At 48.3% G+C, this 27,996-nt stretch overlaps 1 protein-coding gene across 2 annotated transcripts; it reads left to right on the forward strand.

The window, feature by feature from the left end:
* SPARC (secreted protein acidic and cysteine rich) lies at positions 1 to 27,144 on the forward strand. Of its 2 annotated transcripts, none has more exons than XM_010344580.3 (10): positions 1 to 109; positions 11,468 to 11,539; positions 14,009 to 14,071; positions 15,259 to 15,352; positions 17,106 to 17,227; positions 19,555 to 19,675; positions 21,508 to 21,641; positions 22,928 to 23,076; positions 25,351 to 25,499; positions 25,975 to 27,144. In XM_010344580.3, exons 2-10 carry the CDS (start codon positions 11,483 to 11,485, stop codon positions 26,001 to 26,003), a joined length of 918 nt encoding a protein of 305 aa, XP_010342882.1. In that variant the 5' UTR covers positions 1 to 109; positions 11,468 to 11,482; the 3' UTR covers positions 26,004 to 27,144. The 2 variants fall into 2 exon arrangements, with proteins under 2 accessions (XP_010342882.1, XP_074235032.1); XM_074378931.1 differs by having other exon boundaries at positions 14,012 to 14,071.
* Positions 27,145 to 27,996: the final 852 nt, after the last annotated feature.

Raw genomic sequence — 27,996 nt, forward strand, 5'->3', positions numbered from 1 at the left:
CTCTGAGTGGTTTCCTGTTGCCTGTCTCTAAACCCCTCCGCACTCCCGCAGACCTTCAGACTGACCAGGAGAGCGCACTCTGCCTGCCGCCTGCCTGCCTGCCACTGAGGTATGCGTGACCCCCGCCCCATCTTTCCCTTCTGTAGTTGCACCAACCTGACACCCTAGTTCACGCCGCCCTCAGCTCGTGTGCAAGGGAGGGATGCTCTAAGGGATGCGCCTCTCCTTCAGGCTCCACCACGGCTGGCTTTGAGAGCGTAGTCCTCGGTCCTGTCTGCCTGTTGCTTTTCAGAAGGTGGACTCGCTGTGTAACTTTATCTTCCCTTATAGGTTTACGGAAAATAATTTCACTATGTCTTCAGGGGAGGATTTTCTCACCCTCTGTTTCTCTCTGTGTCTGTCTCTCTGGTTTTAGAGGCTGCCTTTGCAAATGTGGCAGCTTCCTCCTTTCCTGGTAATCTGATCCCATCACAGCTGCCACAGGGACCGGGCCAGCAGCCGGAGTCTGTCCTCCTGTTCCTTATTGCAGGAGAAGAAACCTCCTAGACTCAGATATTGGTCAGGGACTTGGTTTTCCAAAAGGGACTTTGCACAATCAGTTGATCTCCGAAAGGCAAAGGGGGAGACTTCCCCGTTAATCCACACCTCCAGAAAGCCTTCTGTTTCCCTCTAATTCTCCCCACTCCCAAACACCACCTCCTGTTCCTCTGCATACACAAACTCCAGCGCCATTCTGCCTGAAATGGCACCATCACGATCTCAGTCCTGGGCTAGGTGTTGTTCCTGTCCTGAGTTCCCTGGGATGGTAAACACGGGCAGTAGCCCTTAGTTTATCTAGATCTGAAGAACCTAGACATCAGATATCATCAACCAAGACGCGGGTGTAATAGGCGGTGGAGTGTGGTGGAGGAGGTATTCTCGGAAGACAGGGGGAAAGGAAGAAGGAGAGATTTCCAGGGTCCCCTTCCGCACTCCTCCCAAGACGGGTCTCCAGTCTGTCAGGGTGCCAGATCTTTTTCAGACAAACATACCACCTTTCTTCACCACCACTGACTCCACAAACTGATTGTCAAGTGGACTTCCTTAGGGAAAAGGGACTCCAAAGATTCTAAGGGAAAGGGGGTACTGGGATGAGTTATGTGTTCCAGGAATCCCAGTTTGCCCAAAAGGGAACAGAGAGGCATGTATTTTTCTCAGGAAAGGACAGCATTTTTTCATTAGAGAAAATGTTTTCACTAGTAACGCTTTAGGGTTAAACTTCTACATGCCCCAAGTGCTGGTGGTCTAGTGAGAAGCAAAGCAGAGGTAGGACAGAGGCTTCAGGCACGCATTTTACGTGTGATCTTAGGTGTCTCCCCTGGATTTAACTTCCCCATCTGTAAAGAAAGAAAGCTGGAATTGAAGGCTCTTCTGGGTGCTTGGTGTCCTCTAAAATATTCAAAGGAAGATTTCTTAACCAGAGTTTATGGAGTGATTTTTAATTTTTTTGTAGAGATGGCGTTTCACCATATTGGCCAGGTTGGTCTCAAACTCCTGACCTCAGGTGATCTACCCGCCTAGGCCTCCCAAAGGGCTGGGATTACAGGTGTGAGCCACAGTGCCCAGCCTATGTGGTGATCTTTGAATGGGCCTTAAGCCATCTGTAAGTCCCTAAAAATTGTATGCAGTGTGTGTGTGTGTGTGTGTGTGTGTGAGAGAGAGAGAGAGAGAGAGAGAGAGAGAGAGAGGAGAGAGAGAGAGAGAGAGAGAGAGAAAGAGAGAGAGAGAGAGAAAGTATGGGTGCCCATAGCTTTCAGCTTTAAGATATTCTCAAATGGATTAGAGGGCGTGACGTGGGGATGGAGTGAGGACTGGTAACAAAGGTGTGTATTTGCAGGAGGATGAAGCATTTTGAAATGGGAGTGGTTGAGGAAAGAGAGAGTTAACTTGCAGCTATCAGCTGCCACGTTGACAAAGCCTAGAGCAAAGGAGGGGGGGGAAGGGGGGTTGCCTGGAGAAGGAATCAACTTTTGAAACTTTCTCCAAGTCCCACCCACCAGAAGGCTCTTCTCTGCCTGACTCACTCTCCGAGGAATGCGAGTTGCCACGGTAACCTTTTTTTCAGGGTCTCTGCCTGCTGGCTGGGAGGGGACGCCAGGAACCCTCTTAGAACATCAGTCTGAATGTACCCCACCCCCAAATTCAAGGACTGCAGCAAACTCTGCCCCTGCCCTAGTGATCTCTCAGAATTCTGGGAAAGACTTGGGCCGTGATAATCTCCTTGCAAGGGTGTTTGAAGACCTGGGTTTTAGCTCTGGCTGTGCCCTGAAGTTACTATTTGACCTTGAACTAATCACTTCTCCTTTCTGGGCTCCATTCCCTCTACAGCTAAAGAACAGTAACAGCAGCCACCTCTAGGGGATAGATAGTGTGTGGAAGAAATGGGATAACGTGGGCAGGGAAGCACTTTGCAAACTGTGGCGTTCCCTCCTAATGCATAGGGTTTTAGAACTGATGAATTAATGGTATCCAAAGACCTGGTGAAATCATTCTCTGTTTTATTTTCCCTGGCAGCTTAATCATCTTGGGATTTGTAAAGCACTTCCCTTTACTGGACATGCCGACAGGCAAATTTTTAAAATCGTAATATTGCTTACATTCATTTTGATTTGGGGACCTTCTTGTGTATTTCCCAAGACTGTTGTGCCCTCTGTGTAGGAAAAGCATTGGCCAAGGGTGCAAAAGAAAATGTGTTCTAACTCACAGTGCCTGATGTTGGAAAAGCCACTCGCTCTCTTGAGGCTGCAGTTTCCCAATCGTTAAATAGAGGTTCTAAGCTAGATGATCTCCCAGGCACCCTTCTAACTCTGAAGTCGTGTAAACCTACATCCCAGATTCTGCTTTTATTTGAAGAAATAGCTGGCCTACATTTGTAACAGCTTCTTGCTGCACCCCTACTTGAAAAGAAAACAAGAAAGGATGGCCTAGGGGATCTTGGGTTGCATAACCATCATGCTGTAATCCTTATCCATCTGTAGAGACTTGTCAACCAATAGCGTGGCTGGGGTTTGCTATTCATAGGAGCAGCTTTCCTTGCTGAAAACAAGCCATAAATAAGAAAGAATGGTGGAGGAAAGGAAAGAGCTGAGGATATGAGGTAAACAGCAGAATATTTGACCTTTGAAGTCATTTAGGTAGATAGATAAATATGCAGAGATAAAAAGGAACAGGTACAAACCTGTAGGGATAAAGAGTGTAAACACTGATTTCATCAACAGGTACTCACTGGCACAGCTAGAAATAAGTGCCGCATTACAGAAGCAGACACAGAAAGTCATTTGCTCACACATTTCTCCCTGGACGACATTTTGATTTACGGACACAGACAAGTTCCAGGAATATATCTTAGTGAATGTGAAAATTCTGACCTTCACTTATTACAGGCTGAAACAGACAGATGCTGAGTCAGGCTGTATGTATCTTACACTGACACACCATCAGGTGTACAAACACACACTGCTACGTGTAGTCACACATGGATGTGCACAGTCAAACATAATGTGGATCATGACAATAAGACAGACGTGGAACTAACCTACGTGGATCCCCTGACTACCTCCATGTCTCAGAGAGAGAGACACTGAGCCTCAGGAAAAGAAAATAACTCAACTGGAGGTCACACAGTTTGGAGTCTGAGCCAAACTTCCAGGTGGTTGGAACCGTTTCTATTCACCTTGCCTTCCCCCCACCATTGGTTCAGTGTGGAACCACACTCAGGCACACAAGCCTCGTGGATACTAAGCGATGAGCAGCACTTCGTCTCTCCCTTGGCTGGCCTGCACTGCCTATTCTAGCCCCTATGGCTTTGTCGTTAGGCCCAAAGGCCGGGCGTGATGTGGTTATAGGCGGCTGCTCCCTTGCTTCTAGCTGGCTCCCTCCCAAACCTCAGTCTCAAAGGAGAGAAGGGAAAACCGACCTTGAGCTTTCAACAACCCTAAGGACCTTGTTTCTACAACGCAGAACCTGATGCTTCTCTCCTTTCCTCTCTCCCTCCTTGCCTGCCTCCCTCCCAACCCCAATCCTGAATCCAGGGACAGCTGGGCTGTGCAGGGCCAGGGCCAGCACGTAGTGACTTGACAATTATTTCGAAAAACAGCCTCTCCTCAGCTGGGAGCTTAGAAAGGAAATCAACTCTGCTCTCACTCATCAAGCTATGAGCTTGATGTCTACCAGGAAGACATGAACATAGACAACAACTGTTTTTAGACCTGGTTTCTTTCAGAAACTTGGTATTAACCTCTCTCACTTAACCCTCCAGATCATCTTGTGTTAGTCATGGCATTAGGATTTCAGACCTATCAGATAAAAAAAGCAAAGCAAGGTAAACATCTGGATGTTTTTGAACATCTGGAAGTTTGGCTCAGACATCAGCTTGCTGTGTTACCTCCAGTGAGGTATTTTCCTTCTCTAAGCCTCAATTTCTCTATCTCTACAATAAGAGACATCACATAGAGGTTTCATGTGGCCTGACAACACCACTAATCCATTGGTAGTGGCTGCCAGAAGAACTGTGTTTGGGATTCTGATGCCTCTCCAGACTTCGGGGGAAGTGGTCAAGCAGTTGATTAGTAATGCCTGCCACATGTGCAGGAGGGGCAGGTGGAGGCCACGTATTTGCCACATATGCCACGTATTTGCTACCTTTGGGATCTCGGAGGCCTTTCCAGATGTGACAGCCTGGATACTTTGAGGTTATTTCTCATCCTTTCATTTGTGGTCACCCCGATGCAGCAGCAGTCCCCTAGAGGGAGCCAAGGAGGAAGCCTGAAGCTCCACCCCAGCCTCTGCTAGCCACAGTGAAACGTGGCATCTCAGATGCCTTTATGGAATCTCAGGCTGATTACAGCCTCAAACTCTGGAGCCACCTCCGAGTTGCCCCGGAAGCTCTTCAGTCCTAAGTTTTAGCTACCACACCTTAAAGTTTTCCTTTAGCTTCTTCCCTTCCAGCATGAAATAGAAGTGGAAACAGGGAGTCAAGGGGCAAGTGGAGAGAGGTAATGCTCTAAAAAGCTTCTGCCAGAGTTGATCCAGAAAATCAGAGCTGAAAAGAACCTAAGAGACCACCTTGCCCCAAGGGTTTCAAACTGTGTTCCTAGGAGAAGCTACAGATGTTCCAGGGTGTCTTAGGAATGCCCCTGTGTGCAGGACTCCCAGTCCCCAGATCCACTCCATTTTTATCTGCTTTTGTTTTTTGTTTTGAAGTGGAGTTTCACTCTTGCTGCCCAGGCTGGAGTGCAATGGCGTGATCTTGGCTCACTGCAACTTCCACCTCCCGGTTCAAGTGATTCTCCTGTCTCAGCCTCTGGAGTAGCTGAGATTACAGGCGCCTGCTACCATGCCTGGCTAATATTTTGTGGTTTTAGTAGAAATGGGGTTTCATCATATTGGTCAGGCTGGTCTTGAACACCTGACCTCAAGTGATACACCCAATCCACCCAGGTTGGCCTCCCAAAGTGCTGGGATTACAGGCATGAGCCACTGGGCCCAGCCTGCCCTTGTTTTTTAATTTCATGCTTATTGATTAAATAGATGATAGATAATAGACATTGACGTGTTTCGATACATGCTAAAAGATTTCAGCTGTTTGAAATATCAGACCTCTGCAGAAGACTTCATTGAAATAAAGGATTTTCTGGCTTACATAGTGTTGAACATTGACCGTATACAGACAAGCTGGGGATGTTAGTTCTGGAGAGCAGAGGAGATTCCCCTAAGTTTGCACAGTGAGCTGGGAGACATGCTGATTTGCTGTCAGCTCTCCTGGCTTCCACATCATGAGGCCACCTCTGAGCTGCTGTGTCTGCTCCCGGGGGTGTGAGCAGGCGTGCCATTGTAGCTGCATGCAGCTGCCTCTCTAGCCTGCCTGGCTCGGGCCCCATGTCAGCAGAGCTCAAGCTCTGAGTCCCAACTCCCTGGAGGGCCTGGCTCATGGCTTCCTTTATTAGTCTCCAGACTTGTTTTCCTCTCTTTGGGCTTGTTTATCAGCAACATGTGTTTTTGGAGTCCTTGTTTCCAAGCCAGATAGTGGGAGTGAGATGCTTGGCTGATGTCAGCTGCCTGAGAAAGAGGCCAGCCCTGGGCCTGGGCTTTGTCATAATATCCTCTGGAAGCTAGGCTGGCGTCCTCCAGACCAACAGGGGCAATATGTCCTTTGTTCCACCCAAACATCCCTTTCTCCCTGGGCTTGCAAAACACTGGGATTCTTCATTGAATTCTTGTGGGGAATGGAGACTCTGGGATCCTCGGACTTTAAGATGCTCTTCCTAACGACGACATTGCTTACCTCTTTAATTGGATTCTCTTGTGTAAATCACCCATGAGCCTTTCAAGATTGGCATATTGTTATTTCCATTTTACACATTAGGGAACAAATTGAGGCCCTGAGAGGTAAAGTTGATTTCTGAAGGTCATACAATTGCTAAGTGGAAGAACCATGATTTGAACCTATATATTCTGGCTCCAGAGCTCATGAGCTTACCTTTATCCTCTACTGCCTCATAGTTTATTACCACTCTGTCTACCCTGTGTCTGTCTACCACATGTGCCTATTTAGATTTAAGTTGATTAAAATACATGAGCATGGTGGCTCACAACTGTAATCCCATCTCTTTGGGAAGCTGAGGTGGGTGGATCTCTTAAGGTCGGGAGTTCGAGACCAATCTGAGCAACATAGTGAAACCCCATCTCTACAAAAAAAAAAAAAAAAATAGAAAAATTAGCTGGGCATAGTCACCTGTACCTATGGTCCCAGCTACTCGGGAGGGTGAGGTGGGAGAATTGCTTGAGCCTGGGAGGCAGAGGTTGCAATGAGCTGAGATTTCACCATTGCACTCCAGTTTGGGTGACAGAGCAAGGCTCTGTCTCCGAAAAAAAATTCCACTATTTGCCTTTGCAGTATTTCAACTAGGGTCTGGGTTAAGTAAGATTTTTTTTTTTTGGACTGACCTCAGGCCTTTTGTATAAAATTTTTTAATAAAAAAATTGATTAAGATGAAACCCAATTTAAAACTCAGTTCTTCATTTGCAACATTCCAAGCATTCAACGACCACTTGTGACCAGTAGCTATCATAGTGGACCATGCAGATATAGAATGGGTTCATCACCTTAGAAAGTCCTGTTGGGTTGCATTACTCTAAAAATTCTTTCCACCCAAATAAGATTTAATGATGGCAATTCAGTTTCTTTGCTTCACATTCTAAGAATCGATCATTCTGAGACCCACAGTCCGTGATTCTACGATTCTGAGATTTCTCCCCTGTTCTAACGTTCAGTGGCTTTTTCACTGAATGTTAGGGAGAGCCCAAAGGAGGCCCTTTATGTTTTGAGGGACAAACTTGGGGGCTGGCTGTACTTTTCCATCCTCACAGTCTTTCCAGAGAGAGAAGTGACCTCAGCTTCAGGTCCTGCTGGCAGCCAAGGACGGATTTTCAGCAGTCTCCAGAGCAAATAAAGGCAAAAGGAAGGGACTTGATGTACGGAACAGGAGGCTGTGGCAGCCAGGAGGGGGCTAGGAGTGTCTACATTTGATGGCCACCAAGCCAAGGGAAATATGTCTCCTTTTTCTCCCCTGGCCCTGGGCATTTTCCTTCTCAGCAACTCAGGCCAGTTCAAGGCCAACTGACCCCCATTCCGGTGGCCTCCTGGGAGGGGGTAGCTGCCAAGGGAAATAGCGTGCAGAGGTAGAGACATGCCAGTGGTGCGTTAGGGTCACATAGGTCCTCACCCTACCCCTGCCACCCACTCACTGCTATCAGCTGTTGGCAGGTTTCTTCCTCTAGGCCTTCTCGTCTGTACTATTGGGCAGAAAGACATGCCTTGAGCCCCCTGTGGCGTGCTGGATTATGAAAACACCCTAAAAATGATAAATGTATGCATTATCAAAGACTAAAGAAATACAAAGGAGGAGGCCAGGTGCGGTGGCTCATGCCTGTAATCCCAGCACTTTGGGAGACTGAGGCAGGTGGATCACGAGATCAGGAGTTCAAGACCAGTCTGACCAATATGGTGAGACCCAGTTTCTACTACAAATACAAAAATTAGCTGGGCATGGTGGCACACTACTGTAGTCCCAGCTACTCAGGAGGCTGAGGCAGGAGAATCCCTTGAACCTGGAAAGTGGAGGTTGCAGTGAGCGGAGATTGTGCCACTGCACTCCATCCAGCCTGGGGGACAGAGTGAGAGTCTGTCTCAAAAAAAAAAAAAGACAAAAGAGGGAGTTTTCATTTAATATTGGTCATTTATATGAAGGGAATTTAAATTTTTCCGTGGCACACTACACCTAGCTTTGATTGGCAAAGGATCACTGCTGGTAAGTTCTGAATGCTGGGTTTTGACATTGTGATCTGACCTTGCTGGAGTGACTGTTATAACCCATTAGCTTTGCAGGATGGACGCAGGCCTCTTTAGAGAGTTTAGAGAGCCTCAGAGAGGTATCTCATGGGGAAGCAGGGAGTAAGGCTGTGCATCTGGAATAGTTCAGCTGCTTCCCTTCCCTCCCATCTCATCGTCTGGAGGAAAAGCGCTCTGCGGCTGGTCGTGTAGCACCGGGCACTGGGCAGGACCCACATTTTGTGTTTGTTTTTACAGTTTTCTTCCAAAACTTTGGAGTAGGATTCCAAGAGTTTGTGTTCTGTTCTTAAGAGTCTCTCTGTATTTCTCCCCCACTACCACCTGTCTGAGCATAGTTCCTATTAGGCTCACCCCCAACTCCATGAGTGAGAACGCTTGCCGATTTTGAGAGGGCCTGATGTTGCCTCCCTCTCAACCTCAGACTCACCATCAGGACAGTGGGATTGAGAACCCTTCCATTGCCTGTCTGCCTACTTCCCAGCGTTGTCAGAAAGCTCCAGGGGACCGTGTTATTGACAGTCCTTTAGAAATTATAAAAGCACTGTAAGACTTAGAGTTATTTTTCTCTTCTGTCTGGAACAGCAGAGATGGGGGTGGCAGAGAGGGTGAGTGTGCAACTGGGAAAGGCGTTCAGGAAGACAGGGCGGCAAGGCCGACGGAAGACCAGGAAACCCTTCCCCTGCTCACAGAGGGAAGCACGCTTTCTATGCTCACAGACTCAGGGAAATGTCTGCCTTCCTTTCCTGTCTTTCTAATCTGAAGCTTACTACATTTCCACTCCTAGCTAGGCTAGTTCTTCAATGACGTGACTTCCCTGTCATTGTAGCTCAGAGAGAATGACTTTTGTTTTGTTTTAGCTGCTATTTCACTTTGATCCTTCGACTTCAAACTATCTCAGACAAGTCTTTCCTTCATGTTTTCTTTTCTGGTCCATTTGTCCCAAGCCAGATACAGGAGTTATTTATCTTGTGTCTTCCAAAGAGGAAGCAAGAAGGGAGATTTTTCCACTTAAGCCTGGGGTAACAAGTGAACAACTGTGCGGGGGGTAACATTCCACAAGTCACCTCAAAAGGGGAGACTAGACTTCTCTGGAAGTTGGGGTCATTGTGAAGCAATACCAAACCCCCGGGTCCTTTAAATTTCTGTTAATTTTATGCACTCCATGCAATAGGGGGTGAGGTTTCGTTTCTCTTTTAGCCCAAGAAAGGACTATTTTGAAGCTGACTCTTCCTCTGCCTGTTTCTGCTTCCCAAATGCTATAGTCCAAGTGAAGACAGATGATCCCAGAGGAGACGATGTGTGCCGAGACCAAAATGTGCTTAAGATCATTTTAAGGACCCAGGCTGCCACCTCAAAGTTCACCTAGTCTACACCTTTCAATTCATATGGTCTAGCGAGCCGGAAGGACTTAACCAGTCCATCAATCAAGATACTATTGTGGTAGAACAAGGACCCCTGGCATTTAATTTCAAGCTGAGTGTTTTTCTCCATGATGTCAGGTTAGCTCTCAACACCATTTGGTCACTTGAGAAGTCTTCGAAGAAATAAAGGATGATGAACCTGACAGGGAGGTTTTGGGAGAAAAACGAGGGAAGACATGGCCACTGTTGCCCCTGATTGGAAGGCTGTTTGTGGGTACAGAGAGCAGGTTTGTTCTTTGTGGCTGTAGGAGAGACAGGGTAGACAGATGAGGAGGTTTGAGGGAGGCAGATTTAGATGGGTAAAAGGAAGAACTTTCTAAAATCACTTGAGAATGAAAATCCTTCTAGTTAGCATGAGGAGTGAAATGTTTCCACCACAGAGCCTCTGTTAGGAATGGCATTTTGGTTTTGAATCCTCAGAGGAGATTCTGTTCCAACATCCCTTATACTCATGAGAGTATTAGAGTCTAGAACTTGGCATTTAGAGAATGAGGTCTTTTTTTTTTTTAATTTATTTTTATTATTATTATTATTTTTTAAATATGGGGTTTCACCATGTTGGCCAGGCTGGTTTTGAACTCCTGACCTCAGGTGATCCACCCACCTCAGCCTCCCAAAGTGCTAGGATTACAGGCGTGAGCCACCGCGCCTGGCTTCTTAACAGTTGCCAGAATAGGGGTATTTTCTAGATCTTAGCTAACATCCCCTCTGCAACACATGGAAGCATCTGGATGGTTTCCCTGCAGGACCTAAAGAAGTGCTGTCCCTTCTGGGTAGAATAGAGAAAAATGTGGCCACCCTCAAGTTTCCATGAGTTCCATTCCAAGACTATTGTTCTTTGTTTTAGAATGTGGATCTCATTGTCTCAAATTGGCGAGAAGTTGCTGCCTATTAACTTCTCCCACTGCAGAGGGAGTAGGAAGGACGGGGAGGAGGCGACAGAGGAGGAAGAGGAGAGACTGGGTCTAGGGGAAAATATAATCTTAGAATATCAGAGATTGTAGGGGCCTTGAAGATATCTGGTTTGGCATTGCCCAAACTGGGCTAATTAGCCCATCACCTTAGTTGAATCACTTTTTTAAAACTTTAATAAGGCCAGACGTGGTGGCTCACACCTGTAATCCAAGCACTTTGGAGGCCAAGACAGGCGGATCACCTGAGGTCAGGAGTTCAAGACCAGCCTGACCAACATGGTGAAACCCCATATTTAAAAAACAAACAAACAAACAAACTTTAATAAATGTATTACAAAAGCAGATTTTATATCATTACCATAAATGGAAAACCCTGTGTACCTCTGTCATAAATAGAAGGAAACTGTAAAAGCAAACACATTAAAAAAAAAACAAGTTTATTCAGTTCCAGCTGGATCTGATTTCCTGTGGAAGCTCTGGGCTGGAGGCCTGTTTTCTCTTTGTTAAAAAAGAGAGAGAAATAAGTATGAAGGAGGTGTTCAAGACATCTTAGCACCAAACTGAGACTTTCTTCTCGTATCATCAGAATTGAAAGACTATTAAATGGAACCAACCTTCTCTCGTGTTTTCCACTATCATTTAACTTGTACCATCTAGCATTATCTTGCATGTATGAGGAATTCAGAAGAAACTCTCCATCAGGAAATCTTACCCTCGCTCAACTCTCAATCTCTCCTCTCCAGAGCATTCCCAGCACCATGAGGGCCTGGATCTTCTTTCTCCTTTGCCTGGCCGGGAGGGCCTTGGCAGCGCCTGTAAGTACCTAAAGATACCTTCTTTGCTTTTACTCCTGCTGCCAGCTCCAGGGGTTCTAAGCCTGCCAGCCCTGGATGCTGAGAGGGAACAGGGACTTCCCTTCCCCATCTCAAGTTAGTTGTCTTTTTTTTTTTTTTTTGAGACAGAGTTTCGCTCTTGTTACCCAGGCTGGAGTGCAATGGCGCGATCTCGGCTCACCGCAACCTCCGCCTCCTGGGTTCAGGCAATTCTCCTGCCTCAGCCTCCTGAGTAGCTGGGATTACAGGCACGCGCCACCATGCCCAGCTAATGTTTTGTATTTTTAGTAGAGACGGGGTTTCACCATGTTGACCAGGGTGGTCTCCATCTCTTGACCTCGTGATCCACCCGCCTCGGCCTCCCAAAGTGCTGGGATTACAGGCGTGAGCCACCGCACCCGGCCTTTTTTTTTTTTTTTTCTTTCTCTTATGTTAATAAGCTCAGGAGAAAAACTGGGATCAGGACCATTGGGTGGTGGTTTCAGAGCAGAGAGCATTCCATGTAATGTTAAGATAAGCTTTTTAGTCAGAACTTGTAGCAATGGATGAGGATTGCTTTAGAAGGAAATGACCTCTTTGTCACATGAGGAATTAAAGCAGGCAGGAGACGGGGTGTGGGGGATTGCTGGTGGGGATGGTGTCAGGAGAGATTCAAGCCATAGAGAGAGGATCGTGTTGGTTTCTGAAACAGTGAGGGTTGTTTGGTTGTAAGCAACCCTTCAATCTGACTAAATTCGGGGAGGAGGGAGGACATGGGGAAAGATACAGAGGTAGATTATAATATTAAAGGCCTTGCGGAGGACTGGAAAAGGGCAGCTCTAGGCTTTGGGAGCTAAGAACTAATGGATAGTCTCTGAGATGTTGCTATCTGAATGAATCAACTCCAGCAATTTTCACATTTGACAGAATGTGCTAAGAAGGTTTTTAAAAATTCAAAAAATGGGCCGGGCGCGGTGGCTCACGCCTGTAATCCCAACACTTTGGGAGGTGAAGGTGGGTGGATCACAAGGTCAGGAGCTCGAGACCAGCCTGGCCAAGATGTTGAAATCCTGTCTTTAAAGAAAAAAAATACTTTTTTAAAGTAAAAATTAAAACAAAAAAATTAAAAAAATATCCAAAAAATGAGGCAGGGTGGGGTGGCTCACGCCTGTAATCCCAGCACTTTGAGAGGCCAAGGCAGGTGGATCACGAGGTCAGGAGTTCAAGACCAGCCTGGCCAACATGGTGAAACCCCATCTCTACTAAAATTACAAAAATTAGCGGGCCTTGATGGTGGGTGCCTGTAATCCCAGCTACTTGGAGGCTGAGGCAGAGAACTGCTTGAACCCGGGAGGTGGAGATTGCAGTGAGCTGAGAGCTGAGATTGTACCATTAAACTCCAGCCTGGGCAACAGAGCAAGACTCTGTCTCAAAAAAAAAAAAAAAAAAAAAAAAAAAAGAAGAAAGAAAGAAAGAAAAGAAAAAGTTAGCTGAGCATAGTGGCAGGCACCTGTAATTCCAGCTACTTGGGAGTCTGAGGCAGATAATTGCTTGAACCCGGGAGGTGGAGGCTGCAGTGAGCAGAGATTGTGCCACTGCACTCTAACCTGGGTGACAGAGTGAGACTCTGTCTCAGATAAAAAAAAATTAAAAAACATGAGAGCCAATCTGGCTGAGCTTGGGTCCTGAGCTGGCTTCTTGGCCAGGGGAGAGTGAGGCTCCTTGATTGACAGACAGTTCCTCCAAGCATTTCGTGCAGAGGGCATGAGTAGTTATCTGCAGCTCATCTGGAAGCCTTCACCAGGAGAGGAGGAGGAAACAGGGCAGGCAAAAAGTGAAATTTCTTTCAACCTGTGATCCCCTTATCCTCTCTTCACTAAGAAGTGGGAGTGATGGCAGACCCTGGCAGTCTTGATCAGGCTGCTGGTAGATGGAGGCAAAAGTTTCTTAAACTTGGCATTAAGTTTTGAAGGAGCCTCAGCCAGCTAGGGGCCTCAAAGTTGCGTGTTTTCTTGTTTCCTCCTACTCCAAGTTAAAATGGCAAGAAAAATGGCCTAAAATAATAATAGTATCACACTGTGAGAAAGATGATGACATCTGTTAAAATTCACAGTGTCATCCCCTCTGGATGTCAGTTTTCCCATCTGTAAAGTGAGGGAATTGGTCTGGATCAGTGATTTTCAGACTTTATAAGAATTCAAAGCAGCAAAAATACTTTTCCAAGCTAAATGTTAGGTAGACAGCTCAGATACAAAATAGGTAAAATGGGAGCTGCTTGAGTGTCCCACGGTGCTCATGTGATTGGCTGCTTCTTTGTCCTCTCCCACCCGTGACAGTCCGTGAGGCACAGCTTTGGGGATCTCCAGGGAGCTGCTCTCCTGGCTCCCCCAGCCTGTGTTCCAGACCACAGGCACTTTGGAGGTGAAGCTGGCCTTATTCCTGACCCCTCTGAATCCCACTTTCTCTTTCCAGCAGCAAGAAGCCCTGCCTGATGAGACAGAGGTGGTAGAAGAAACTATGGCCGAGGTGACTAAGGTAGGTGAGCAGTGACTACAGCCCCTTAGCCCCTCTCTACCCGGATCTGTGCCCTGAGAAGTTAGGGCAGGTGCTGCAGGTCTCAGTGCTAGAGTGGGGCGTTCATCTCCATGTACACATAGCATAGATGCAAACCCTGAGTATCCCCCACATCCTGACACACTCCTGAATGATTCCCAAACCTTCAATGGAACCCTATGTTTGGGAGACAGGACCTTGAAATTTTTGTTTTTTAAGCTGTAAAATAATTTTTCTTCCATGATTATCCACAGTTTCCCCAAACATAAAACAGAGGAAAAGGGAGCTGCTTGGGTGTGACTGGTCAGGGTGGAGGTTGACACCCCCTTGTGAACCTCAAATATCTGAACTAGGTCTCAGACAATTTAGAAAGTTTATTTTAATTTTTAAAAAGATGAGGTTTCAACATGATGGCCAGGCTGGTCTTGAACTCCTGACCTCAGGTGATCCACCCACCTTGGCCTCCCAAAGTGCTAGGATTCCAGGAGTGAGCCACCGCACCTGGCCTAGAAAGTTTATTTTGCCAAGGTTAAGGACGCACCTGTGACACAGCCTCAGGAAGTTCTGAGACTGTGCCCACGGTGATCGGGAGTACAGTTTGCTTTTATGCATTTTGGGGAGGCATAAGACATCTATCAATATGTCTAAGTTTTACATTGGTTGGGTTGGCTAAGGCAAGACAACTCAAGAAGTGGGGGCTTGCAGGTTAGGAGTAGATAAGAGACAATTGGTTGCATTCTTTTGAGTCCTTGTTCAGCCTTCCACTAAATACACAATTTAATCTGGCTCAGTGAATCTGCATTTTTCTATAAGTAACAGGGCAGAGGAAGCAATTAGATAAGGGTTTGTCTCATGTGAGCCTCAGAAGGATGACTGCACAGAATGGGAGGCGGATTTGTCCTATGCAGTTCTGTTTGACCTTTCCCCTTAGCTTAGTGATTTTGGATTCCCAAGATATATTTTCCTTTCACACTCTCTTTCCTTAACATCCCTGGTGGTCTCTAAGGCAGCTCAACAGAATCCCAGGCATACTGTAAAACACAGCAGGTCTATAGATTAAATCTGGATTCCCAACCCTGCATTTGTGCTTTCTGTGACCTGAAATCCTTCAGGTACCCTTATGAGTCTGGGATGGAGTGGGGACCATTTTACCCATTCTTCTCCCTCAGTTCCAGGTATCTGTGGGAGCCAACCCTGTCCAGGTGGAAGTAGGAGAATTTGACGAAGGGGCGGAGGAAACCGAAGAGGAGGTGGTGGCTGAAAGTATGTCCCTTCCCTGTGACTTGGCACATCCAAGCTGCCCTTGGTTGCCTGGGGGTCTGGGGCATGAGGACAGCCTACGTGAGGACCTACCATTTCCAGTGGAAATGCAGGGTGGGGTCCTCAGTGGGCTATGGAGAAAACACCGCTTTGACTTAACAACTGAGAAACTGTGGTACTCAGTCCCCTGGGATCCGGGCAAGATCGGTTTACAGGCGTTCCATGTGCGTGGCAGGAAGGAGAGTTCTCCAGCTGGAAATGGCCTTCTCCCCTCATAGCTCTTTGCCCTAGTCCAAAGCTGAGTTTCCCATTCCCATGGAGGTCGCTGGTCACATCTGGTTGCTGAAATCCCTCGCGGGTTCTGTCTCAGCTCGTGCCCCACAGAGGAGCAGATCTGAGAGAAGAGATCAGGAACTTGCACACTCATAAGCGCATTCTATTTCACACAGCCCAAGGCAACGAGGTCCTGAGGAAACAAAACCTGACATAATTCATACCACGCTGTCCATGTGTTAGTGCCCTGGGAGAGCAATGACCTAGGGGCTCTGGCTCCAGCTCTAAGTGCAAGGCATTTGTACCCAGGGGGTTAAGAGCATGGACTTTGGAAGAAGTCCAACCAAGCTTTGAACCTGGGCTTCTCCACGCCAGCTTGCTTAACTCCTCAGAGCCTCAGTTTCTCATCTCTGACATGGGGCTGATGAAGATGGCAGACCCACATCCCAGGGCTGTCAGGAGGTTTTCAGACAAGCTGAGTAGGCGTCCGATAAAGGATTATAATTTTTTTTTTTTTTTTTGAGACGGAGTTTCGCTCTTGTTACCCAGGCTGGAGTGCAATGGTGCGATCTCCGCTCACTGCAACCTCCGCCTCCTGGGTTCAGGCAATTGTCCTGCCTCAGCCTCCTGAGTAGCTGGGATTACAGGCACACGCCACCATGCCCAGCTAATTTTATTGTATTTTTAGTAGAGACGGGGTTTTACCATGCTGACCAAGATGGTCTCGATCTCTTGACCTCGTGATCCACTTGCCTCGGACTCCCAAAGTGCTGGGATTACAGGCTTGAGCCACCGCGCCTGGCCTAAAGGATTATTAAAATACTCAAAATAAGCATGGCAAGGAAAAGGCCACATTAGGCTCTCATCCTGAGGGGATAGCTAACGGTGTTTGATCTAGCTGGGCACAGGGCTTCTCCTGGAACAGGGGGACATCTACTGAATCATGTTCCTTCCTGCCTCCTCGCCCACCTCATCCGGTGTTTACCAGGCTCTATTGTCCAGCGTGGGCCTTGGGGCTTTTCTCCCTTTTCCTTTACAGCCACTTAAGTCTGTTTTGTTGGGCCTCACAGCTTCCTGGCTCACTGTCAACAGCTGACTTTCTAAGCCATTCTAGAAAGCTTATTCTGGAATCCAGAAATGCCTCACTGTGACTGTCCGGTGGAAACCCAGGAACACAATGGGTGCTTCAATCTTTGGGGAAGCCATATAGCATCTAGTGTTTCTGGGTCCCAGACTGAGCCTCCAGCCCCCAAAAAGTGCCTGACCGCTATCTCAAAATAAACCTCTAATCCCTAGACTGAACCAGCCGCTCCCTAAATGCTGACTGCTAGGCTCAGTGCAAGAGCAGGCAGGACTCAGAGCTGCCCGAAGCCCAGAGTAGGGGCCACAGCCAGGGACTTTCAGCCCTGAGATCTGTCCAGGTAGGATGGGGGTAGAAGTGCTAATCCAGGTGAGGCTAACTCCTTGTCTTTCTGTCCTACAGACCCCTGCCAGAACCACCACTGCAAACATGGCAAGGTGTGCGAGCTGGATGAGAACAACACACCCATGTGCGTGTGCCAGGACCCCACCAGCTGCCCAGCCCCCATTGGCGAGTTTGAGAAGGTGAGGGTTGAGGGACAGGGACGGGGGTAGGGATTGGGCACTTCAGAATACAGAGTGTCTGCTCAGGAAACTGTTGGCTTGGCGGTTCTATGGGCCAGCGCCAGTCTCAGAAGTCCCCTTCCTAGACGTAATCCCAGCAGGAAAAAGGGGATGAGTCAGAGTGCGCTGCCTGGCAGCAACCAGCCAGACTTGAAACAGCATCATCAGGTTACAAGCCCTATGCCAGACTCTTACGGCTAAAAGCATAAGAGCATCAGCAAAGAATCAGGTCCAAAAATGTGAGTTCTGGGGTCATACTGAAGGTTGACTTCAAACCTCATCTCCCTCACTTGTTAGCTGTGAGATCTCAGCTAAACTGACGAACCTTTTCAAGTCTCAGTTTTTTCACGTCCAAAGAGAGGATAAAAATAGTTCTTAACTCACAGGACTATTGTGGGGATGTGTCCGAAAATGCTTGGTACATAACAAGTATCTAATAAATGCTACTTATTTTTAAATTATCTCTCAAATATGTCCATTCTGTCTCCAGTAGGACCCATCCATTCATCTATCCATCCGTTCAGCCACCCATTCATCCATCCATCCATCCATCCATCCATCCATCTATCCAAGTAAATACTTTTTGAGTGCCCGCTCATGCCCACCATCATGCTAGTGGCCAGCTAGTCCATGGCGACAAATCTGGGGCCAGTATTGTTCCTACAGCCTCCCATCTGGCTTCTCCATCTTCAGTCTCTCCAGAGACAACATAGCCTCTGATCTCCACATTGCAGCATCGTTGTTAACATTTTCCTCCTCCTCACCCCACCCCACTCCCAATGCCCAGTCACCAGGGCCTGTCATTTCTCCCTCTGCAGTAACATATAAGCTATACTGAGTAAGTAACAGGGAGGATGTTCAACTCAGGTTCCCCTCCTCCTAACAGTTATTTATTGCCACTGCCCTCGTCCAGCCCTCAACATCTCTGCTTGGCCACCCCTATGCTCAGAGGTTCACTAGGATGCCAGTGGCACCGCATACAGTTGTACCCACAGCTAAGGTTTAGTAAAGTGACATATTTAGGATACACAGCTGGATCATAAGGGAAAAAGACACAGGCAGGTTCTGGAGGAATCTGGGCGGAGACTGACTTGCTTACTCCCTTGAGGGGTCATTAGAGTGCATTCTTATCCCAGCTACAAAGATGTAGCCACTAGGCCGGGCGCGGTGGCTCAAGCCTGTAATCCCAGCACTTTGGGAGGCCGAGGCGGGCGGATCACGAGGTCAAGAGATCGAGACCATCCTGGTCAACATGGTGAAACCCCGTCTCTACTAAAAATACAAAAAATTAGCTGGGCATGGTGGCGCGTGCCTGTAATCCCAGCTACTCAGGAGGCTGAGGCAGGAGAATTGCCTGAACCCAGGAGGCGGAGGTTGCAGTGAGCCGAGATCGCGCCATTGCACTCCAGCCTCGCGCCATTGCACTCCAGCCTGGGTAACAAGAGCGAAACTCCGTCTCAAAAAAAAAAAAAAAAAAAAAAAAAAAGATGTAGCCACATGTGAGTGATGTTTCTGTCCAGGGAAGCTCATTAGAAACTCAACACCCAAAGTTTTAATTGGAGGCTGCTCACATAGGCGCCCTCTGCCTAGCATGCACCAGAATTTCAGACTCCCAGAAGAAAAGCAGATGTTCCGCAAAAACCGGATTGTTAGGACAAACAGTCCAGGCACAGCGAGCCACTCTTATCAGTTAGGGAAGGATTTATAACAGTGCAGGGAACTGTTTCTCAGCTAAGTTCCCAGACGCGAGCCACCGGCCAACCTTACACGCAGGGCTTTTTAAGGATAACAATTCCAGGCCTGTTCTGTTAACTCTTCTTTGAACATCTTGTTTCTCTCCCATTCCTGTCTTTTTTTTTTTTTTTTAAAGACGGGGTTTCACCATGTTGGTCAGGCTGGTCTTGAACTCCCGATCTCAGGTGATCCACCCACCTTGGCCTCCAAAGTGCTTGGATTACAGGCATGAGCCATCACGCCCGGCCCCATTTCTGTCTTTAACTTTCTCTTCAGATATCTTCCAAGATTTGTTTTTTCCCCAGTATCTCAGACCTGACTCAGTCATGCCTCTCAGAGACCATCAATGGCTCTCAGCCTGGGCTGAGCACTGGCCTGGGAACCCAAAGGGTGGATTTGTGTCCCAGCCCTACCACTAACTCACTGTATGACCTTGGGCTAATGACATTCCTTGCTTAACCCTCAGTGTCCCCATCTCTGAAATGGACAAGGATAGTGGTATCAGTGAAGGGCTTTGGGAATGAAGGAGGGGGTGCTCTGTCCTTTGCCAACAGGTGTGCAGCAATGACAACAAGACCTTCGACTCTTCCTGCCACTTCTTTGCCACAAAGTGCACCCTGGAGGGCACCAAGAAGGGTCACAAGCTCCACCTGGACTACATCGGGCCTTGCAAATGTGAGTTTCCTTGGACCTTTCCAGACTCCCGTCTCGGGGAGAGAGGCCTGAGCAGGCACTGACGCTAGCTCTGCCACCTCCATGCTGGGTGATCTTGGGCAAATCTCTTTCCCTTTCCAAGTCTCAGCATTCCCATTTATAAAATGAGGTAATTGTCTATGAGTCGGCTCCTCTCCACTCCGTGAGTTCAGGGCACTTTCTGGGGAAGGAGTGAGCGACTAGGGAAGGTCAACGTCAGGGAGGATTTCTAGAGTCTCTCACTAGCATGTGAGACAACCACATCTCATTTCTCTAATGAGGAAGAAGTTCTTTTCTAAGGCTAAATTGAATCTTTCTTGCTTCAACACTGTAAAGCAAAAATGATGTTTGGCCTGGGCCTACAAACTGTTTTGAAAGTATCTGAATTTGAATGCTTTAAAATAAGGGCATGGCTGTTGGTGTGCTTTGGGCCCTGTTACTCGGTACCATCATATCCTCGCCCTTTTACTCCATTACATTCCTATCTGCCCTCCGAAGAGAGAGGATAAGCACCCTCTTCCAGAACCCTGAGAGTCAGTTGTTTGGGGAGGGATGCCAGGGTGCTGTCTGACCTTTGGTTAGTGACCCCAGCTGTAGACTCAGTGGGCCCAAATGCCTTGTTTAGCATCCTTGGGGGTCATGGGAGACCCCCAAGACCACACCTGCTCCCCCTCCAAGGCAACATCCACACTGTGGGTCTTGTATATTCTGGCACCCGATGGCACTGAGGAGAGCCATTCACCTGCCTCAGGTGTGCAGGGTGCAGAAAAGTACATAGTCGTGGGGCTCCAGGTATGCAATTGACAAGGTACAGTGTAGGGAAGGAGGGTTGGGGGAAAAGGCTTTGGTAGGAAGTCCCTGGGCAGTGAGACTAGAGTGTCTGTCTTTTTTTTTTTGAGACAGAATTTTGCTCTTGTTGCCCATGGCGCAATCTCGGCTCACCCTAACCTCCACCTCCCAGGTTCAAGCAATTCTCCTGCCTTAGCCTCCTGAGTTGCTGGGATTACAGCACTTTGGGAGGCTGAGTAGGGAGGATCACTTGAGCTCAGAAGTTAGAGACCAGCTTGAGCAACATGGCGGAATTTTGTCTCTGGAAAAAATCCAAAAATTAGCTGGGTGTGTTGTCATGTGCCTGTGGTCCCAGCTATGCAGGAGGCTGGGGAGGGAGGATTGCTTGAGCCCAGAGGGCTAAGGCTGCAGTGAGCCGTGATTGTGCCATGGCACTTCAGCCTGGGTGACAGAGTAAGACCCTGTCTCAAAACAAAAACAAAAGAAAAAGAAAAGCATGGACTTGGATGAAATCTTCAGGTCCGACACTTGGGATTCTAAGTTCCAAAGACCAGGATGGAATCATTTCTAAGAAAGTTCGGGTGATTCCTCTATTCCCCACTCCCTGCCAAGCTGGGCCTGTGGATAGATGTGACTCCTCAGCCTCCCACCTTCAAACACCTGACAGTGGTTGACATGAACAGCGTGTGCCCAGCATCAGCTGGGATCACACCCAAAGCCCAGCACCCAGAAAGCTGCAGGAGCCATCAGGAGCCATCCGTTTCCCTGAGCAGAGCAGATCAGGCTGAGAAAGCAGCAGCCATGCCTTTGCACAATGCATTTTTAGAGCGTTCTTCTCCTGCATAATCTCCTCTGCTCATTGTGAAGAAACTGTGGCCCAGAGAAGTTGAGCCACTGTGCCAAGGCCAGCGGTGGAGGTGTTGTGGGTGGGGGTCCCGGGATGGGGAGCACGACCCAGGCAGCTCGTTGGTGCTCGGCAGGGAGAGTCAGTGTCTGCACTGACCACTCTCGTGTTTGGAACCTAGACATCCCCCCTTGCCTGGACTCTGAACTGACCGAATTCCCCCTGCGCATGCGGGACTGGCTCAAGAACGTCCTGGTCACCCTGTATGAGAGGGATGAGGACAACAACCTTCTGACTGAGAAGCAGAAGCTGCGGGTAAGTGGGCTGTTCCCAGCTGTCCCAGGGTGTCTCTCTGGCCCTGCTGGCCCCATGCTGGTGGAAGATCCGGTCCCATTCCTAGAACTGGCCCCCAGCTGTGGGGCAGCCTCCTACTCTGGAGCGTGCATTTACCCCTGAGTCCCAGGACACACACTTCTTTTCCCGCTTTTGAAGGCTGGTAGTGCATATTCACATCTTAGAGGCTCTGAGAAGTCCTGCAGCAGAGACCTGCTCCCTCTGTTTAACCCAGCGTTCAACAAAAGAGACACAAAGAACCCTGTTCTAGCCGGGCGCGGTGGCTCAAGCCTGTAATCCCAGCACTTTGGGAGGCTGAGGCGGGTGGATCATGAGGTCGAGAGATTGAGACCATCCTGGTCAACATGGTGAAACCCCGTCTCTACTAAAAATACAAAAAATTAGCTGGGCATGGTGGCTCGTGCCTGTAATCCCAGCTACTCAGGAGGCTGAGGCAGGAGAATTGCCTGAACCCAGGAGGCGGAGGTTGCGGTGAGCCGAGATCGCGCCATTGCACTCCAGCCTGGGTAACAAGAGCGAAACTCTGCCTCAAAAAAAAAAAAAAAAAAAAAAAAAAGAATCCTGTTCCTTTTTTCCTTTGGAGTCTGTGGATCTTAAACTTTAATGGCATATTATGTATCCCAAGATGCTGATAAAATGCAGATTCCTTGGCCCCCACCTCAGGCCACTGAAGCAAGGCCTAGGAAGCTGCATTCTAAACACTGCCTAGGTGATTTATTTATTTATTTATTTTTGAGACAAAGTCTCACCTGTTGCCCAGGCTGGAGTGCAGTGGTGTGATCTCGGCTCACTGCAACCTCTGCCTCCTGGGTTCAAGTGATTCTCCTGCCTCAGCCTCCCGAGTAGCTGGGATTACAGGTGTGCACCGCCATGCCCAGCTAATTTTTGTATTTTTAGTAGAGACAGGGTTTCACTATGTTGGCCAGGCTGGTCTCAAACTCCTGACCACAGATGATCCGCCTGCCTTAGCCTCCTAAAGTGCTGGAATTACAGGTGTGAGCCACTGCACGCCTTCCCCAGGTGATTTTGATGTGGGTAGCTATATGTAGAATTCTTTGAGATCATCCCAGGCTTCTGTTTTTGTGAATAAGATGCTGGTCCCCATATATGACTCCTCCTTCCCCTCACTGTGAGCTTTGGTCTGGCAAGTCTCTGTCTGCTCTGGTCTCCTGGCAGGGGTGGGAGGGCCCGACTGGTCCAGACAATCTCCATGTACCTCTTGTCACACACGGTCCTTACTCCCTCAGGTGAAGAAGATCCATGAGAATGAGAAGCGCCTGGAGGCAGGAGACCACCCTGTGGAGCTGCTGGCCCGGGACTTCGAAAAGAACTACAACATGTACATCTTTCCTGTGCACTGGCAGTTCGGCCAGCTGGACCAGCACCCCATTGACGGGTAAGACCTCCGGCCCTGGAGTGGACAGAGTCGTGGCTCAAGGCTGGCAGGTGCACTAACTATACGGCCAGAAAGCCTCTCAGCAGCCTATGCTTCTCCCAGCCCCGGCATCCACAGTTTGCCTGGGGAATGGAGCAGAAGGATGAGGCATCTGGAGAAAAGATGTGGACCTGGGAGAAAAAAAGCAACAAGACACTCTCATGCCAAGGTGAAAGTCAGTGGGAGCTCAACATAGCTCCATAATCCTGCACGTACTAGGCTTGGATATCTGGATAATGAGGGAGTGTGAGGAAGGAGTACCAGGCTCCGGGGGTGGCAGGGGCCAAGGTGGGGTCAGCCACACACTCCCTGTCCTTCAGCACAATATCCAGGGGGCAGAGCAGCCACCTGGCACTGTCTAAGCCCCTTCCTGAGGCCCAGCCCCAACAGAGCCCAACTGACCCTGTAAGTTATCCAAAAAAGCCCATCTATTTTGCAAGCCCCCGGTTCGAGGGCTCTTGTCCCTTGTCCAAATGAGTTATGAGGCCCTGTGCGACTCCACTGCAGAACAGGCAGGCAACTGGCCAGGTAGTAAATATTTGTTGAGTGTACATTTTGTGCCCCGCGGTATTCCAGGCAGGGGATTGAACGGCAATCAGAGCTGGCATGGTCCTTGCCCTCGGGCTCATACTCTGTTCATACCCATCACTACCTTCTGAATGTCTCCTGTGGTGATGAAATGAGAGCCCCTCCTCAGCCTCAGATGGAGCCAGCCACACCTGCACCTTCCCAGTCGTTTTTACCTTGTCCTTGGGCTGGGGAAGCAGAGCATCACGCAGAGGGGAAGGGAAGGGCAGCCTTACTCACATACCCAGGGAACCTCGTCTCTAGGATGCTCACCCCTCGCTCTTAGTCCAGCCCATGTGTCTGGAGTCCGCCCACCCTGTCAGTGATCCTGAGGGCTGGGGTCTCCTGAGCTCTGGGAATCTCCCGGCCACTTCTCTCCCAGGCTCTTGCCATGGCTTCGATCCAACTGAGTCACTCGTTGTAGCAGGGAGGGGGAAAGTCAAGGGGGAACATCTGGAGCTCAGGCAAAGCAATTGGATCCCATGGCAACAGAGGGCCTGGAGGGCGGCTTCCAGATGGGGTACAAGGCTGCACATCTGGGAAAGTGCTCCAGCCTGGACAAGGGGACCCTCTTCCTCCACCTCCCGTCCCACAGCTGTAGGTGGCCTTGCCTGCTTTCCTGCCCCTCCCTGGGCCTTGGTTTTCCACCAGTACAATGAAGGGGAGGAAAGTGTTCTTATCAGTTCAAACATTGTGTGATTTCTTTGGTGACCTGGGTGGGGCTGGAATTTCTAAAAGTTAAGAAGACAACTGGAGTCACAGTGTTCCCTGGAGACCTTTGGCGGCAGGGTGGGGTGTGTTTTAGGGACAAGTAGTTGGGGGCTCTGGGGAACAAAGAAAAAATTATACACATGCTTTGGAGTCTAAGGGCAGCAAGGAGAAGAGGGAGGGAGGAGAGGGGGAGAGACACCCAGAGGGCTTCCCCCTTGGACATGACATGACACACAAGCTCTGTGAAGATGCTTAGATGACCTGTCAACCCTCACTGCCAATTCCAGTCCCTTCCCACATTCCTCCCCAGAAGGCAGCACTGTCACCAGATTGGTGTGTCTTTTTAGATCCTTTACTAGGCATTCATAGCTGTATAAATGTGTGTCCGCAGACAATATACAGGGTTGTGTCGTGCCAGATTTTCATCTACCCATAGCGGAAGTGCTGAATATTTTGATTTGAAGTTTCTGTGCCCCCAGTTCTCAGCCAATTAGAGAGTAATCAAATACACCAAAAAGACATTTGTTTTTGAGCCCATGAAACCTTAGGGCTGGAAGGGCCCTTAGTCATGATGGCCAACTCCTCCTCTTTGCTGGAAGGAGAAACTGAGGTTCCGAATGAGGCACTGCTGTTCTTTGGGTCTCAGAGCGGTCAGTGGCAGATGCTGGCTATTTTTTTCTGCTTTTTTTTTTTTTTTTACAAAATTTTTTTCTTTTTTGAGACGGGATTTCAGCATGTTGGCCAGGTTGGTCTTGAACTGCTGACCTCAGGTAATCCACCCGCCTCAGCCTCCCAAAGTGCTGGGATTAGAAGCGTGAGCCACCAAGCCCGGCTTTGTTCTGCTTTAAACATCCTTTCCCTCCATGCTCTGGGGCAGGCTAACTACCCGGCTGCCTCTCCAGGCCGGGCGCGGAGCTTTTTCATACCTCAGGCCCTCCCTTGCCTCCTTCCCTGCAGGTACCTCTCCCACACCGAGCTGGCCCCACTGCGCGCTCCCCTCATCCCCATGGAGCATTGCACCACCCGCTTTTTCGAGACCTGTGACCTGGACAATGACAAGTACATCGCTCTGGATGAATGGGCCGGCTGCTTCGGGATCAAGCAGAGTGAGTGAACAAAGGAGCAAGGGGCATGCGCAGAGGCACTGCTCCCTGGGTGCTGGGTGTTATCCCCCATTCTTCACTCTCGTTGGTCTGTCTGTCCTCTCTGCCTATCTCTGCTCTGTCCGCCTATTTGACTCCTGTCTCATGGCATCATCCTGATCCTTCTCTCTCCATCCGACTATCCCTCTCTCTTTCCCTTCCTCAAGCATTAGCGCTCACCCTGTGCCAAACACTATTTTGGGAACTGGCAGGAACACAGAAAGGAAACAGGAAGTGTAACTTGGCAGCATGTGTAAGAGACAGGGACAGGCCTGGGACAGGGAGAGTGAGATTGCTCCGTCACTGACTTCCCGGGTGATCTTGGATGGCCACTGAGACCCCTGCCCCTGGGGATGGGTGAGAGTCCACCGACTCCTTGGGACGTGGGTCATCATCGACACAGCCTTATTTTTAACCCTGCTCTTTTTTTGCTTTGCAGAGGATATCGACAAGGATCTTGTGATCTAAATCCACTCCTTCCGCAGTACCGGATTCTCTCTCTTTAACCCTCCCCTTTCTGTTTCCCCCAATGTTTAAAATGTTTGGATGGTTTGTTGTTCTGCCTGGGGACAAGGTGCTAACATAGATTTCAGTGAATACATTAACGGTGCTAAAAATGAAAACTCTAACCCGAGACATGACATTCTTAGTTGTGACTTAACTATTAAGGCCTTTTGCACACTCATTAACAGTCCCATTTTTCTCTTGCCACTTGTAGCTTCGCCCATTGTCTTATTGGCATATGGGCGGACACGGATCTGCTGGGCTCTGCCTTAAACACACATTGCAGCTTCAATTTTTCTCTTTAGTATTCTGTTTGAAACTAATACTCACCATGTCAGATTCAGTGTTCATTTCATTTCAGGGTATTGGCTGCCTGTGGGCTTCCTCAGGTGGCCTGGAGGTGGGCAAAGGGAAGTAACAGACACATGATGTTGCCAAAGATGTTTCTGGGACTAGAGAGAGGCTCGGGGGAGGGAGAGATCCCTGCAGAACCCACCAACCGGAACATGGTTTGCCAGAGGCTGTGACTGAGAGAAAGATTCTGGGGCTGTGTTATGAAAATACAGAGATTCTCACATAAGCCTAGTTCTCACCATTTCCTCCTTTACCTTTCAGTGCAGCTTCTTTTCACGTTAGGCTGCTTGTTCAAACTTTTAGGAGCACGGACTGACAGTTCTCTGGGAAGTGGTCCACACATCCTGCAGGGCTTCTCCTCTGCCTTTTGGAGAATCAGGGCTCTTTTCAGGGGCTCTGGGGACTGGGAAGCTGTTTCAGCCAGGAAGACCAAAATCAACAGTGAGATGTAGAACGTTGTAAAATAGAAAAAGTGGAGTTGGTGAACTGGTTGTTTTTTCTCCCCACATTTGGATGACTGTCATAAGGTTTCTAGCATGTTCCTCTTTTTCTTCACCCTCCCTTTTTTTTTCTTCTATTAATCAAGAGAAACTTCAAAGTTAATGGGATGGTTGGATCTCACAGGCTGAGAACTCGTTCACCTCCAAGCATTTCATGAAAAAGCTGCTTCTTATTAATCATACAAACTCTCACCATGATGTGAAGAGTTTCATAAATCTTTCAAAATAAAAAGTAATGACTTAGAAACTGCCTTCCTGGGTGATTTGCATGTGTCTTAGTCTAAGTCACCTTATTATCCTGACACACAAACACACGAGCATGCATGTCTATACACGACTACAAAAATGCAAACCTTTGCAAACATATTATGCTTTTACACATACACTTGTACATACACACACCGGCATGTTTACACACAGGGAGTGTATGGTTCCTATGAGCACCAACTTAGCTGTTTTCATTTAATGATGTGTGGTTTAACCCTTTTTATCATTATACACCATTATCAGCACCAGACTGAGCAGCCATGTCCTTTCATTAATCATGGTCGTTCATTCATTCATTCACCAAATATTTATGATGTATCTACTCTGTACCGGGTCTCATGCCAAGCACTGGGGACACAGTGATGGCAAAGTCGGCAAAGCATTTGTTCTTTTGGACCTTAGAGACCAGGAGGAATATATGAAATAATGTCATGACCAAATATAAATTGCAAGATGTCACAGGTGCAATGAAGGGAGAGTAGGAGAGACCATGAGTGTGTGTCACCGGAGGACATGGCATTATTCTAGTGCTGCACTGTTCCCTATGGCAGCCACTACCCACATATAACTTTTTAAGATTTAAATTTAAATTAATTAACATTCAAAATGCAGTCTCCCAATCACACTAGCAACATTTCTTTCTTTTTTAAATTCTTTTTCTTTTTCTTTTCTTCTTCTTCTTCTTTTTTTTTTTTTTTTTTTTTTTTTGTAAGACGGGTTTTCACCATGTTGGTCAGGCTGGTCTTGAACTCCCGACCTCAGGTGATCCACCTGCCTTGGCCTCCAAAGTGCTTGGATTACAGGCATGAGCCACCAGGCCCAGCCCCACGCTAGTA

The sequence above is a fragment of the Saimiri boliviensis genome, chromosome 1 (genome assembly GCF_048565385.1).
Source record: "Saimiri boliviensis isolate mSaiBol1 chromosome 1, mSaiBol1.pri, whole genome shotgun sequence".
NCBI lineage: Eukaryota > Metazoa > Chordata > Mammalia > Primates > Cebidae > Saimiri > Saimiri boliviensis.

What these genes read in the sequence shown, in the direction of transcription:
- SPARC (XM_010344580.3), top strand. Translation starts at nt 11,483, where the DNA reads ATGAGGGCCTGGATCTTCTTTCTCCTTTGCCTGGCCGGGAGGGCCTTG. An exon ending in CTACATCGGGCCTTGCAAAT is followed by an intron (nt 19,676 to 21,507) that starts GTGAGTTTCCTT and finishes TTTGGAACCTAG; the next exon opens with ACATCCCCCCTTGCCTGGAC. An exon ending in CTGAGAAGCAGAAGCTGCGG is followed by an intron (nt 21,642 to 22,927) that starts GTAAGTGGGCTG and finishes TTACTCCCTCAG; the next exon opens with GTGAAGAAGATCCATGAGAA.